The 13,793-nt window shown below is 44.4% G+C and overlaps 1 protein-coding gene across 1 annotated transcript; it reads left to right on the top strand.

The window, feature by feature from the left end:
* Positions 1–519: 519 nt before the first annotated feature.
* COQ7 (coenzyme Q7, hydroxylase) lies at positions 520–5,150 on the top strand. Its single transcript, XM_064390198.1, has 6 exons — positions 520–628; positions 739–911; positions 1,907–2,021; positions 2,134–2,273; positions 3,850–3,918; positions 4,573–5,150. The coding sequence occupies exons 1-6, from the start codon at positions 562–564 to the stop codon at positions 4,648–4,650; spliced, it is 642 nt and encodes a 213-aa protein (XP_064246268.1). The 5' UTR covers positions 520–561; the 3' UTR covers positions 4,651–5,150.
* Positions 5,151–13,793: the final 8,643 nt, after the last annotated feature.

Genomic DNA, 13,793 nt, shown 5'->3' with positions numbered 1-13,793 from the left:
GCTCCGCTCCGCCCTCAGCGCTGCTCCGCTCCGCCCTCAGCGCTGCTCCGCTCCGCCCTCAGCGCTGCTCCTGCCCTCCGCCCTCAGCGCTGCTCCTGCCCTCAGCGCTGCTCCAGTCCCGCCTTCAGCGCTGCTCCGCTCCGCCCTCAGCGCTGCTCCGCTCCGCCCTCAGCGCTGCTCCGCCCTCAGCGCTGCTCCTGCCCTCAGCGCTGCTCCAGTCCCGCCTTCAGCGCTGCTCCGGCCCCGCCCTCAGCGCTGCTCCGCTCCGCCCTCAGCGCTGCTCCGCCCTCAGCGCTGCTCCGCTCCGCCCTCAGCGCTGCTCCAGTCCCGCCCTCAGCGCTGCTCCAGTCCCGCCCTCAGCGCTGCTCCGCTCCGCCCTCAGCGCTGCTCCGGCCCTCAGCGCTGCTCCCGCCGAGTTCCCGCCTCGCCCGCCAGGGGCCGCCCCCGTTCCCATGGCAACCAGCCCACGGGCTTTGATTGACATCTCCGCTCTCCAGTGCGGTGGCTGCGCTGGGCCAATCGGAATCGTGACTGGCGGCGCGCGGCGATGACGTGACGCTCATGGCGATGGCGGCGGTGCCCGCTGTGCGCTCGCTGTTGCCGCGCCGGCCCCTCGGCCGCGGGCCGGGTACGGGCTCGGCCCCCGGGCTCGGCCCCGCTCCCCGCCGCCGGGGCCGCCCCAGGCCGTTCGGCTCCGCGGGCGGGGCGGAGCTCGCGTCACCTTTGTCTCTCCGGCAGGTCCGCGGGCCGGGCCCGGCGCTGCCCTCAGGCCGTGCAGCACGCGGGCCGGCAGCCGGCCCCTCCTGGAGCGCATCATCCGCGTGGACCACGCGGGCGAGTTCGGCGCCAACCGCATCTATGCGGGGCAGATGGCCGTGCTGGGCAGGTCCAGCGTGGCACCCCTCATCCAGGTCAGCCCCCCCAGGCTCTGCTGCGTTTTTGTGTGCTTAGCAGCGGCCGGGTGGTGGTGAACGATCGTAGCCTCCGTGGTGTGAAAAATGTGTGCTTTGTGATTGGCTTTTCGCAAGTATTAAAATGAATATTGTATGTGCGTGTTAGAAAGTTTGCTGTATGAATTTTCTTAAATATAGTTTTAGGTTATAACATAATGTTAAAATTGATACTATGCTATTTAAGATATTTGTTTAAGAAAGGATTCAGACCGGATAGGAGCCACAATACACCTAAATCTTTCAGAGAAAGGGAATTTATTGCTCCCTTATCAGCAGAAAACTAACTTCTTCCCACCTCACTCAGACAGGAAGACAGCATGAGGATTAAGAGGAAGAAGTTGACAGTGACCAGACAGAATCCTGGTTTGAATGGAATTTGTGCATCATGTGTGAGATGTATGAATATGCAACAGGCTGTTGTTTTTAGGGGTTAATCCTCTGTTAACTGGGTCCTTTTTCGAGCTTGTGCTGCCCAGAAAAAGGTACCCAGTCATCCATATCTCTTTTTTTATTGTCTCATGTTGTCCTAATCTCAGTTGTTCAAATCTTATTGCTCTAATTATTACTATTTTTATAACCATTTTATTACTATTAAACCTTTAAAAATTTCAAAGACAAGTGATTGGCGTTTTTCACAATGGCAGGGTTATTGTCCAGTTTTTTGTGAGCACTTCCAAACGTGTGGGAGTACTTGCTGAGGGAGTTACCATGCTGCAGTTGCTGTACTGTTGTCCTGTTTTGTAAATGCTTTTATGTTGCCTTCTTAGAACTGTCCTCTCTGTCCTTTTTATAAAAATCTGCACCTGCCTTGTTCCACCATTTCTCCTCTCTGATGTTACAGTATTGCCTCAGCTGTCACTGCATATCTATCTGAGCTGTCTTGGGTTATTAGTTTATTGAAAATGTTTACCTCCTGTGGTTTTATGCTTCTCTGTGATCTGGCTCTTTTGCAGCACATGTGGAATCAAGAAAAAGAGCACCTGAAAAAGTTCAATGAGCTCATGGTTGCACACAGAGTTCGACCCACTGTTTTATTGCCCTTCTGGAACGTAGCAGGTTTTGTTTTAGGTGAGTTTGGATAATTACTGTTGTTGTTGTTCTGTAAAGTCTGCAGTTGTGTTAAATTATGTGTTTTGCTTCAGATTTCATTGTATTCATGTGTCTGGTACCCCAACCCCAGGGGCTGGAAGTGCTTTGCTTGGAAAGAAGGGTGCAATGGCTTGCACTGTGGCTGTGGAAGAGAGTATATCAGAGCACTACAACAACCAGATCAGAACTCTCATAGAAGAGGATCCAGAAAAGTACAAAGAGCTGTTGCAGGTATTTAACCATGACTAAAAGTTGTTTAACAAATTGAATAAATTATTTGATGTGATTTAGCCTTTTAAAAATAACATGCTTTTAGAATTTACAGTGCATCTTTTTGTTCTATGGTTCACTGCTGAAGTCAACAGAAGCTATTAAAATAAAAGAATGCTTTTTCCTTCAGCAGCACTGAATTGATCAAGCACCAAAATTAAAACATATGTTGGGTTATCTCCAACATGCTTTCAGTAATGCACTGGTAACTTTTCAAGTGGGAGAATTATGCTTTGAGTTTGATTAATTTTAATTGAAAGGAAGGGTCTAGAGGGGAAACAAAAGGAGGAGCTACTGATTGCACAGCAGCTGTGTTGCCCTCCTCTGCAGGCATTTCAAGCACCTTCCCAAGCTGCTGAACCTGAGCTGCACACAGTGCTCAGGGTGAGCTCGGGGTCCCCTCTGTGTTTGATCCACCCCAGGGTGGGGTTTGCCCTCCTGGCACTGCTGCCAGCAGCAGCCTGGTCATCTTCTCGTCCTGGGTGCTCTCAGAGTGTAAGGAGCTGGTCTTTGTCAGCTCTGTGAGAAATTAACTTCCCAAGCATTTCAGGTATCCAGCTGGGACACGTTCCTGTAAGGGGTTGTGGCAGATTGAGCAGTTTCCACAGGCAGCACAGGGTTCATTTCCAGCCTCGCTGGCTACCAGTGTGTTCAGCTGTGCAGTGTAACATGTAGCAAAACCTGATTATTCCAGTGTATCCTTTTGTTACAGAAATTGTCTCTGAAGTAACTGGGGTTGTGCTGAGGCGCACCAGGGAAATACCACCCCTGAAGATAATGATATAATGAAATAGACAGAGATGGCACAAAATAAAGAGAAAAATCCAGACAGTGAGTTCACTCACGGTGCCAATGTGAGCAGAAGTAGAGGGGACACCAAAAGCAATGCAAACCTGTTGGGCAGGGAGCAGGTGTCTGTAATTGCTGAGCTCTTCATTAACCAGTCCTGGTCATCTGCAGCCATCTCAGGAGAAAATCCTCTAAACCTTTTTGTCCCAGCTGAAAAATTAGAAGACAAACAATAGTTCTTTAGAGTGTGCTAGAATGGACAAAAAACACTGGTTAGCTTACAGGGGAACACCCTTACTGATTGGCAAGGCAGGGACCTTAATTCCTTTATTCAAATTGTCAGAATAGTGTGGGGGTGTGAAACTAGTCAGTCTTAAAAGTTACTATGGCTGTAGGTTTTTTGAAACAGTGAAAAAAATTGTGATATATTAATGGAACAACAGCTTGAACTTAGACTTCTTTGGACACCACCAGAAGAACTTCAGGCTAGGGGAATGCTGTAAATAATTCCCTTCTTGCTGAATTTGAAATTCAGATCTTTGAGAAGTTTTTGAGAGACCCTGGCTTGCCACGGTGCACATAATGAACAACAGCATCTAGTTTTGTGTGCTGGCTGCATTGGTTTCTCTGCCAAGCAGGCTCAGTAACTGCTGCTTTTCCAGGTAATAAAGCAGTTTTTGCAGGTAATAAATGCTGCTTTTCCAGGCAATAAAGCAGTTTTTGCAGGTAATAAATGCTACTTTTCCAGGTAATAAAGCAGTTCCGGGATGAAGAGCAGGAGCACCACGACATTGGGCTTGAGCACAATGCAGAAGCTGTGAGTAGAGATTGAGTAATGAGGCTGTCAGGGAGGGTGTGGATGTGCTGCTCTTACCTGCCTTACTCAGAGACTGGGATGTGGCTCTTTGAGAAACAGAAAATCAGGCTCTTGATACCCTTTCCCAAAGATACATATAAGAATGTCCTGCATGTTATAACTTCCATTTTTCTAGAACAGAACTAAATCTGTTGGGATAAATTTGAAGTGTTAATGTGTTTTGATTTTTTTTCCTAAGAGGTGTTCTCTGCAAATTTTTAGATTTTCTTTTAATTTCAGTTTAAATTAAATATTTTTGAATATAAGGCTAATAAGTGCTATCCATACAGTGCTGGGTACTGGAGGCATCATCTTATTAGGAAGTGTGGAATACTAACTAAATTCTGTGTTCCCTTGGGTACTGTATGGGGAATATGTGACTTCTCTCCTATTTTTTCTCTTGACTTATATTTGTGGAGAAATGGTAATATTCTGAAAAGTTGATAAATTTTAATTTAGTTTTCTCTAGGATAGACTAGACTGCAAACACAGGTGGGGTTTTGCATGCTTCTGTTTTTACTTTGATTTTTTTAATAGTGCTTACTGTTCATTATCACAATCTGGTTCAAGCAAAACACTTCAGTAAATGTATTTAATCTTTTATTCTTTTTACAGACACCAGCTTATTCTGTTCTGAAGACAGCCATACAACTTGGATGCAAAGCTGCAATATTTTTATCAGAGAGAATTTAGTTGTATTTTTCATTATAATTATGGCAATAAACTGTGACACAAAAGCATATGGAAATTGTGGAAGACTCAGCTATTTTATTCAGCCTTCTAAATTTTTCTGCCTTAGGCACTTGATTCAGCCATCCTTTGTCACATTGAGTCCCCATTTAAAAAGTATCTGTATTAAAGTCAATAGAGCTAAATGTGGATAGAGGTGGCAGAATTGAGTCTGTGTGAGCTGAACCTCCCTACTCAGAGACTGTTCACAAGGTGGCAGCACAACATGTATGTACATGGTTTATATGTACAATATTTGTGTACAGATGCACCCACATAAAAATGACAAACACAGTCTCTGTTGCCTTCAAATTTATGTGTACTTGAAGTGAGCTGGAGCAGCTCATTTTAAAATATTTAATACAGACCAAGAAGAATATTTTTTCTGTTTCCCAGGGTGAGTGAAGTAAGAGTAAATATTTATTTTCAGTCCATCTTGAATAAAAATTGGTATTATAAGACCAGTTTTACTTAAAGACTTCTGTGTTTGGGGTGGGCCTTTTCCAGGCACAGTTCCAAATTATTTAAGTAGAATTTTACTTAGTATATTTTTTCTGTTGTGGTGATTTTTTTTTTTGTTTTCTTGGGCTTGTTTGGTTTGCAGGTTTTTTTTTACCTGAACATGTAAAGAATTGATCCCTGTCATAAAGCAGGTGGAGAGAGCAACTTGGAGCACTGTGAAATTGCATTCAGTATTCTATTAGAGCTTTCAAACTTATCTTACTTTTCTTCAGACAGCCCTTAATCCAGGTATATCTGAGCTTGCCTTTCTTAGTAGCTCTGTTAGTGTTTGTAGGTACTGATTGGTGTGTAATTTGACATTAAAGGTTTCTTAGGAGGATTGTTTACCCTTTTTTGGTGAAGGAGCTTAGGCAGAAGGTTAAATTTTAATACAGAGAAATTCCTGTTCTGTGTGATTTTGTTATGACTGTCACTTTGTATGTTCTTTAAAATTAATATCTCTCAAAGTGTTGCAAGTGTCACCTTGTTAGAATCAAATTACTGATGTTATTTACTTTGTTCAATCAAAGTAGCATTTGGTCTCTGTGAGTGGAATAATGTGGCTCGAGGAACTCAAAGCTACATCCCAGATTCTCAGGGACTGCAGAATCAGGAGATAACTCTGAGGGAGTCTCATTTTACTGCCTCGGCCCCAGGCAGCTGTGAGCAGTGTGTGTGAAAACTCAAGTTTACTAAAGATCCATCCTTTTACACTAATGTAATATCTTCCCTAATTTCACCATTTCTCTGAACAAAACTTACATCCAGCAGATTTCTTGCCTTAATTTCTCTAAAGTATAAAATATGCATGTGGACAACTCCCAGGTAATTTGGAGGAGAGAGGAATCAGCACAAAAGAAAGATTAGCTGAGGTGATTAGAGGGGTAACAAATGGTGCTGGAAGCTTGTGCAGTGCAGTTGAGTAAGTCACAGGCTTTAATAATTTAGTAAAAGAAGAATAAAAGATTTCTTGATGAATAGTCCATTGTAAAGTCTTTCATACCAGGGGCAGCATGGGATGGCATCTTTTATAAGTCCATTATTGCAGGGGAGGGAGGGCAGGGCTTGGTGTATTTTCACTAAAAACTGTGTGCCCATACATGCTGTGGTCTTGTGACATAAACTGGAAACAGAGCCAGACAGCTCCTGCTCTCTTAGCCATTGCATCAGGGTTGAAAGCTGAACAAGGCATCTGTGGGGTTTTCCAAGAGAGCTGGTGCTCAGCTGAAGCCTTGTGTTCTCCAAGGTTGCAGAGATTCTCTGAAGATGTCAGTGGTGTTCAGCAGTGGTGGGATTGGCTTGTGACAGAGTGACAGAGACGTGCTCATGTGATTGTCCAAGATTTGGGTGGCCCCTGGCACCATCACACACTGCACACTTGGGGCAACAGATTTTAAGAGACAAATCTCATGTTAAATGTATTTCATTTGACTGAGGGCTGGGAACATCAAATACCAAGAAATTGCCATGTGAGGCCTGTGTTTGGTCATATCTGCTGTAATTGAAAGTGCTCATAGAGAGTTCTTTGTCCTCAGCAGCTGAACACATCCTGCACATTTGAGAAGGGTGTCAGACAGTAACCCTGTCTCCAGCTGCAGGCATGAAATGTGAACTGAGAGACCAAATCTGTTTTATGCTCCTGAGCAGGATTTGTTCGTTCTTTAATGGAGCAGCAGATTTCTACCCATCCATTAAAGTGTGGGTGGGCTGTTCTGCCACTTCCAAAGCTTGTGCATTTTCCTGCTCACTGGCAGTTTACTCTTTTTTTGTTGTACTTTTACACAGAAAATGGAGTTCCTTTTCATTTTTCTCATGGAAAAAGGACTTTTGTTTAGAAACCTGTTTCAGATTTTGAAAGACTAAAGAAAGTGGTAAAAGGTTACAAAAGAACAAGAGGTGCTTAGTGCTGTACAATTCTATTGTACAGCTGCTGCAAGGCTGTAGTTACTTTTTTATGTTGAGGCAGAACTAAGCTGAATAATACCAGCCTTCCCAGCAGGGGTTAATGGCAGGCAGAGGCCAAAGTATATGGCTTATACAAGTCTGTTATCATAGTAATCCTCAATGAACTCTGGTCGTGTTGACAGAGGAAGGGGAGACTGGATCAGAGAAAGGCTGTGAAATGCTGCATTTTCAGAACAGGGAATGGGGAAGATGACTGGGTCTTCACTGTGCCTTTGAGTTCTGTGGCTTCCTTGTAAATTATAAAATACACACATAATTTGGGTTTTATAACATACAGTGGGATGAAATCCTTCCCCTCATAGTAGTGTGATGAGCCAGGGCTTGGTCCCAGTTTTCTCCTGCAGTTGTGTCTCTCAGTGAGGAGGAGTACAGGCACCCATCTGTGTGTGTGCAGGGCTCCAGGGCTGCTACCTGCTCTGTGAACAGCATCTCCCCTCTTGCTGCTTTCCTCTGCAGGCAGCGCTGGGGACGAGCTGGGCCCTGTTCTCCAAAGCTGCTCTGATCAGAGGTCGGGGTAACGATGGGGCCGTGCCTGTGCTGAGCTCTGGGGCTGTTCTGGAGCAGCATCTCTGCTCTGCCTGTGGGCACTGCAGAAGGCACGTGTGGGGCCTTACCGTGCAGCTCTGGCTGTGCCAGGACACGTTCCAGCAGCAGCAGCCAGGCAGAAATCAAATCCCCGTGCCTGGGATTAACGAGGTGATGCTGACACAAGCTGAATGGACTTTTGTCAAGGGCAAGTAGTGATAGGACAAGGGTTTATGGCTTTATGTTGATAGAGGGCAGGTTTAGATTAGATAGAAGAAAGAAATTCTTCATGAGGGTGGTGAGGGCCTGGCACGGGTTCCCAGAGAAGCTGTGGCTGCCCCATCCCTGGGAGGGTCCAAGGCCAGGTTGGATGAGGCTGGTGGAAGGTGTCCATTCCCACGGCAGAGGGCTGTGGAATGAGGTGAGCTTTAAGGTCCCAGCCAACCCAGCCCAAACCACTCTATGATGCTGTGATTTATGATGCAAATTATGTAAAATGAGACTCATAGGATTGTTTGACAGCTAAATTGTTGTCTGGGTTGGACTTCATTTTTGGCTGGAGTAAATCTGTGTGGCTCACTTGAGCAGACAGAGCTAGGCTTGTGATCAGCTGAGGATGTGCCATACAGTCCCTGTGCTGGGGATGACATGGTTTGTACATCTCTATTTGTTCTTACTATTACAGGAGTTACTTAATCTATATGCATCTGCCTTGTAACTTGACTGTAGGGAAGACATAATTTCAAATGGCAGTCAATTTTTGTCACTAGCTTTGAAGTTGTGGCATGTCACTTGCATTGAATTCTGCACATATTTTTTAGCTTGGGAGGCTTAAAGGGCTGAGGCAAAAATATTGGCCAATTTAAAGGAGGAATATGTGTTATAAGGGAGGAGATTGTTTAAAGGCACTACAATTTTTCTGTTTGTTACTTCAGTTTTCATTGTGTCTGACATGAAATATCTGAATGGATTTAGGAGAATGACAGCAGCTTTGTAATTTTACTTCCAGAATGGCAGAACTTAGCTTGTGTTGGAGAACGCTTGCTGATTCTCTTTTTTAGAGTTGTGAGGCTAATCCAGTGTTGAGTAAATGAATTAACAGTTCCATTTCAGTGGGTAATGTATTTCTAAAATCTTTACTGTGTTAGAGTGAAAATTCCAGTTGTTGTTGTTATCTGCTTTCAGTAAATACAGCCTCCTGCTCACTTCAGTTGTCTTTGAGAACCACCTTGAGTTTTATGCTTGAGTTTTGCAGAGCAGGGGGGTGGTACCTCTGTGTCCAGAATGCAGCTTATGGCAGCAGCAGTGTTTTGTTGTGTGAGTGTGCAGATTAATACACCCATGCTGATACTTATAAAAATGGGGATTTTTTGGTTCTGAAGGTCTTTGTCTCACAAACTCTGTCCGTGGCACTGCCTTTACTTGTGCTTGTTCTTAGCTGGAAGTAAATGATGATCTGATGGGAACCCAGGAGTCATGCAGTGTTACTTGGAAAGGAGCTCTGGAGGTCATCTTGTCCAGCCTCCTGCTGCACCCAGGACTGTGGCCAGCACTAAAGCAGGTCAGCTGTGATTTTTTCCAGACAGGTGATGAAAACCTCCAAGGACAGAAATTTCACAGCCTGGTGAATTTCCATGGGCAGCCTGGTCTGGTCCTGCATTGCCCCACCAGTGGCACTTTTTTTACTTTCCTAAACCTTCCAAGACTGTCACTGCTGCTGCTTGTTATGTCATGTACCATCATGGAGAAGAGTTTGACTCCACTGTCTTGGTAAATACCCTTTGAGTAATTCTAGGCAACTATTAGATCATTCAGGTTAGCTGTGCTTTCAATGCCTGCTTCCTGAACTGGCACAGAGGAAAGCCAGAGATGCATCTGATGACCACTGTGACAGTCTCATTTTCTGCTTAAGACTTCAGGCTTCATATGTCTTCTCTCCTTGCTGGTATTTTCCACCCAACTGTTTGAATGTCAGTGATTTGTTTTTCAGTGTTACTTGTGCCTAGGACAGATGGATTTATTGATTTTATGGTATAGGTGGACGTGTGTAGTCCAAGATACTAATGAAAGCGAGTCATACATACAGTGGGTGGTTTTCATATTTAAAATACGTTTTCTGAGCTGTAATAAAAAGATTATTTCTGGCACTAAAAGTGCTTTTCTGTTTTCTCTGTGGCTACTAGCCCAGCCACCTGCCTGGGCTGTCCAGGTCAGAGCAGAGGCAGCAGTGGGTGAGGGGGATTTGAATTTTCTTGCAGCTCATTTTGAAGACAAGCTCTGGCAGCAGTGTTTTAGCAAGCTGTCAAGAATTTTCCCAAGCATGTGGCTTGAGGGCACCTGTATAGTCAGAGGCTGCTAACTGTATGTAAATGGATAAAATGTTTAGTGGAGTGAAAAGCCTTTGCTTATAGGTGCAGACAGACGTGCAGTGTCAAGGCAGATGACTCAGTCCTGTTGATCTTTGTTGCTATCTCTGCATTAAAGTGAGCTTCCTTTTTAAGCAGTAGCCTATGTCTAATTTAGGGCTGTGTCTCATCTTGCTGATGATAAATTGTTTCCCCCCTCCTGTGGGGCACAGCCATGCTCCTACCAGGTCTGTGGCAGAAATACAGTGGAAATACAGTTTGAGAGGAGCTAAATCTCCCTTGTGGCTGTATGATTGTCCTAACCATACAGCACTCCTGGTATGTGAAAATGTGCTGACCTTGCTTCTTCTAAGTTGGGTTTTATCCAGCAGGATTTAAAATCACTGGGGAGATTATTCTGCAAGTGTAGCTTAATGGCTTGATTCCAGCTCTGACCTGGAAAGGTAACTGCTAGTGACAGATGAGGAGCTGTCTTCCACATCTCATCTTGTCAGCTCTCATTGTTCTGACTTTGGCAGGAAAAATGCTGTTTACTTGAATACTTTGAAGGTGGTTGAAAGAAGACTTTAGACACGGTTGAAATGTGATTTTTTTAAAAATTAATAACTGTCCGCTTTTCAATTCCTCCCACCCAAATATCTCAGCAGTACTTGCTAATGAGAAATAATTATGTCTCAATTTTAAGTGACACAAGTGCTATTGTTTACACAAAATGTGAGAATCTTGTAAGACATGGGGCATATGCTTGGAGGGATAATGCATGAGAATCAGTTCTGCCTTCTCAGGGAGCCAAGCCTTGCAGAGGAAGATGACAGATACATGTGTTTATATACAGACTCTAGATCTGGCTGTGTTTGCTTATCATTTGTCACAAATGCAGAGACTTGCAGCACAGAGCACCAGTTCAGCATGAGCTGGAACATATGGTCCTCTCCAGCAGATGTGACACGAATCCCAGCACCCACTGGATGTTTCAGGCTGATGACCAGCAAGAGGATTTATCCTGGTAAGATGGAACATGCTTGAAGCTTTCCTGTGGATTGCTGCTCCATTTGGGATTATTTTCCATGGACAGGGCAGAAAAAGTGTGGCCTGGTTTTCAGCTTTTATGGCTGGCAGTTCTCAGCTGCTGGAGCAGCTACCTGGACTCATCTGATACATTGCTTGGATATGATGTTGCAGACTCCTGGGACAAAGATACTTACATGAAGCTGTTGCTTTGGAGTGATAGTTCATTCTTTCTTTCCATCTGACTCATGGATCAACTCCATCACTCTCCACAAACTTGGTATTCAAACAGAAATAACTCCCCAGACCCAGTGGTGAAAGCCCTGTGTGCTGTTTTCCATGACTTTCCAACTAACAAGAAAATTCATGGTTATATTCCTGCCTCTTTTTATCTCTCTGCACTTACCAAAATACATGTGGTATTGCTACAGCCTTTGCTTTTAGATGATGTGTTATGACACTCTCCATGCGTCACCTAGAGCTGACCTGTAGTGAGTTAGGAATAATCAGCAGAACATTTGTATTTCTGATTTACTTAAAAAAAACCCTCAAAAAACCTAACCCCAAACAGTCTAATTATCCCAGCCAAGAGAAACTAATAGAACAAATTGCACACATGACCTGCATGTGTTATGAAAACTGCATAAAACCAAGAGAAGAAGTTTGCAGATATTTCCTAGAGAATATTCATCCACATTGTAAAAACAGTGATAAATTTTCCTACATCTGGCAATTATTATGCCATTCTCTGCTCTTACTCAACGTTTACCCTGTTCATCTTAGGCAACAGTTACTCATCCCTGAGTTCTCTCACATACCAAGATATTAATCTGCCTCTCATACAAACAGTCAATGATCTGGAATTGCTGCAGCACACCAGCACGGGCTTGATTCAGTATCTGTTTTTGTTTCCTTTCTTTTGTTTGTTGTTAGGGAGAAAGCATCCAAAGTGCATCAAAGTCCATTTGGTGTCTGGAGCTGCACCCATGCCCCTGCTTAGCACCTGTGTTTAGATTTGCATGCTCTGAGGTTTTAGAAGTCACAGCCACTACCCATCTGTATTTGCCTTAAATCAAACATCTTCTTAAATGAATTTTAGGTGTTTCATTTTTTTTGCATTCTTGGATGTAAGCTGGGTCTGATTTTTCTTGGGCTTTGCTTTCCTTGGCTTCTAAAATAATTTTATAAGGTGTTGCTTACTTGAATCACGTGGCCATTGGCAAGTCCAGCTGTGCCCCTTGCCCAGCAATGCCTTTCCTCAGGGAGCTACACACACAATCCAATTCTGCTCCAAAGGTAGCAAATCACAAGTGGAACCATTATCAGGGCAATTGACTGTCATTATTGATGGGCTGGTGGAAGTATCTGTGCAAACACAAACCAGTGTGTGCACCTGGAGAGCTGACAAGGGACAGGAGGTGCTGAACACACTGTGGTTGGAGCCATTTACACCTAGGGCTGGCAAGACCCTTTTACTGGCCCCATCTTCAGGTCTGCTGGGTGCTCTTCACTGGCTCCTGTAGCATGCAGAGAGCACACGGGTGTATTTATGTCTGTCCTGCTCCCAGCCCTTCTCCCTGACCAAGGCTGAGCTTGCACTGCTGAGCAGAAGAGAGGAAGTTTCATGCTGTCCCACGGCCTGCAAGCATGGCTGGAGGCCAGAGAGGACAGCCTGTCTGCCCCTGGGCTTCCACATAGTGAGCCACTGTATGTTCAGGTATGTTTTGAGCTGGGTGCCTTGCCTTTTGCTGATGGATGAGGACAGGCACTAAAAGTGAGTTAGGCACATTTCTACTCCCTGTCCTTGATCAATGGAGAGGTTGTAAATGGACTTGTTGCCTGGCTGTTTTGGGACATACCTATTTTTTGTAATATTCATCTACTTGGGAGCTAAATCAAGGGAAATAAATTCAATGAAGCACTCAATTATCACGAATAATTCATTGTTCTCTAATGTATTTAGGAGTGATATTTAAAATTTATTTATTTGGCTTATAATTCATAAACCTGTCAAAAAAATTGATCTAGAAGGAGGGTTTATTATTTATTCCAGAGCCAAAGGCTAAAGTGCTGAAATTGTGTGAACAGAAATCTTTTAGCAAGATCAGATACAACCCTTAGTATTTCATACTTCTTAAATGACTGAAAATCTTCCTACAGAGATGAGCTGTTGAAGCTGTGCTCCCCTCAGAGCACATCCCAGAAAAGCTGTAACCACAGCAGAGCACAAGGTATGGATATTTCAAGTGTATAACTTCCAATATCAAAGTGCTCTCAGAGAGAGCTTGAAATTCGTGCAGCCTGAGGCAGCTCTCCCCAAGCCTCTGTTATCTGTCATGCTGTGGCAGCAGGCAGAGCAGAGAGATGGAGGGAAAAGCACATTAATATGAGGACAGTGTTGTGTCATTTAAAGAGATGCAATCTGAGCAGAAGCTTGGTTTGGGGTAGGTTCAGTTCTTTGTTTTTCAGTCCATGCTCTTCATCCTTTGCCCACCATGGATATCCTTTTTCTGTGCTAGCCTGGGGATCAGAAAATTATTGAATTATTGCAGGGGTGGCTGGCACATCTGTGCTCTGCAGCACCACATCCACAGTCCCTAAAGAGGGATGCTGCAATGGGCTCAAGTGTTTTACTGCTCCACACTTCCTTTAACATTTATGCCCTCCTTCAGTTGCAAGCATATTCTCCACTCAGCTGTAAAGATCCCATGGGCACAGTGAGCCTCTGGCTAGGGAAGGGGC

Source organism: Passer domesticus, chromosome 15 (assembly GCF_036417665.1).
Source record: "Passer domesticus isolate bPasDom1 chromosome 15, bPasDom1.hap1, whole genome shotgun sequence".
Lineage (NCBI taxonomy): Eukaryota > Metazoa > Chordata > Aves > Passeriformes > Passeridae > Passer > Passer domesticus.
Note: the sequence above shows the minus strand (reverse complement) of the source record. Positions and strands in the feature narration are given on the sequence as shown.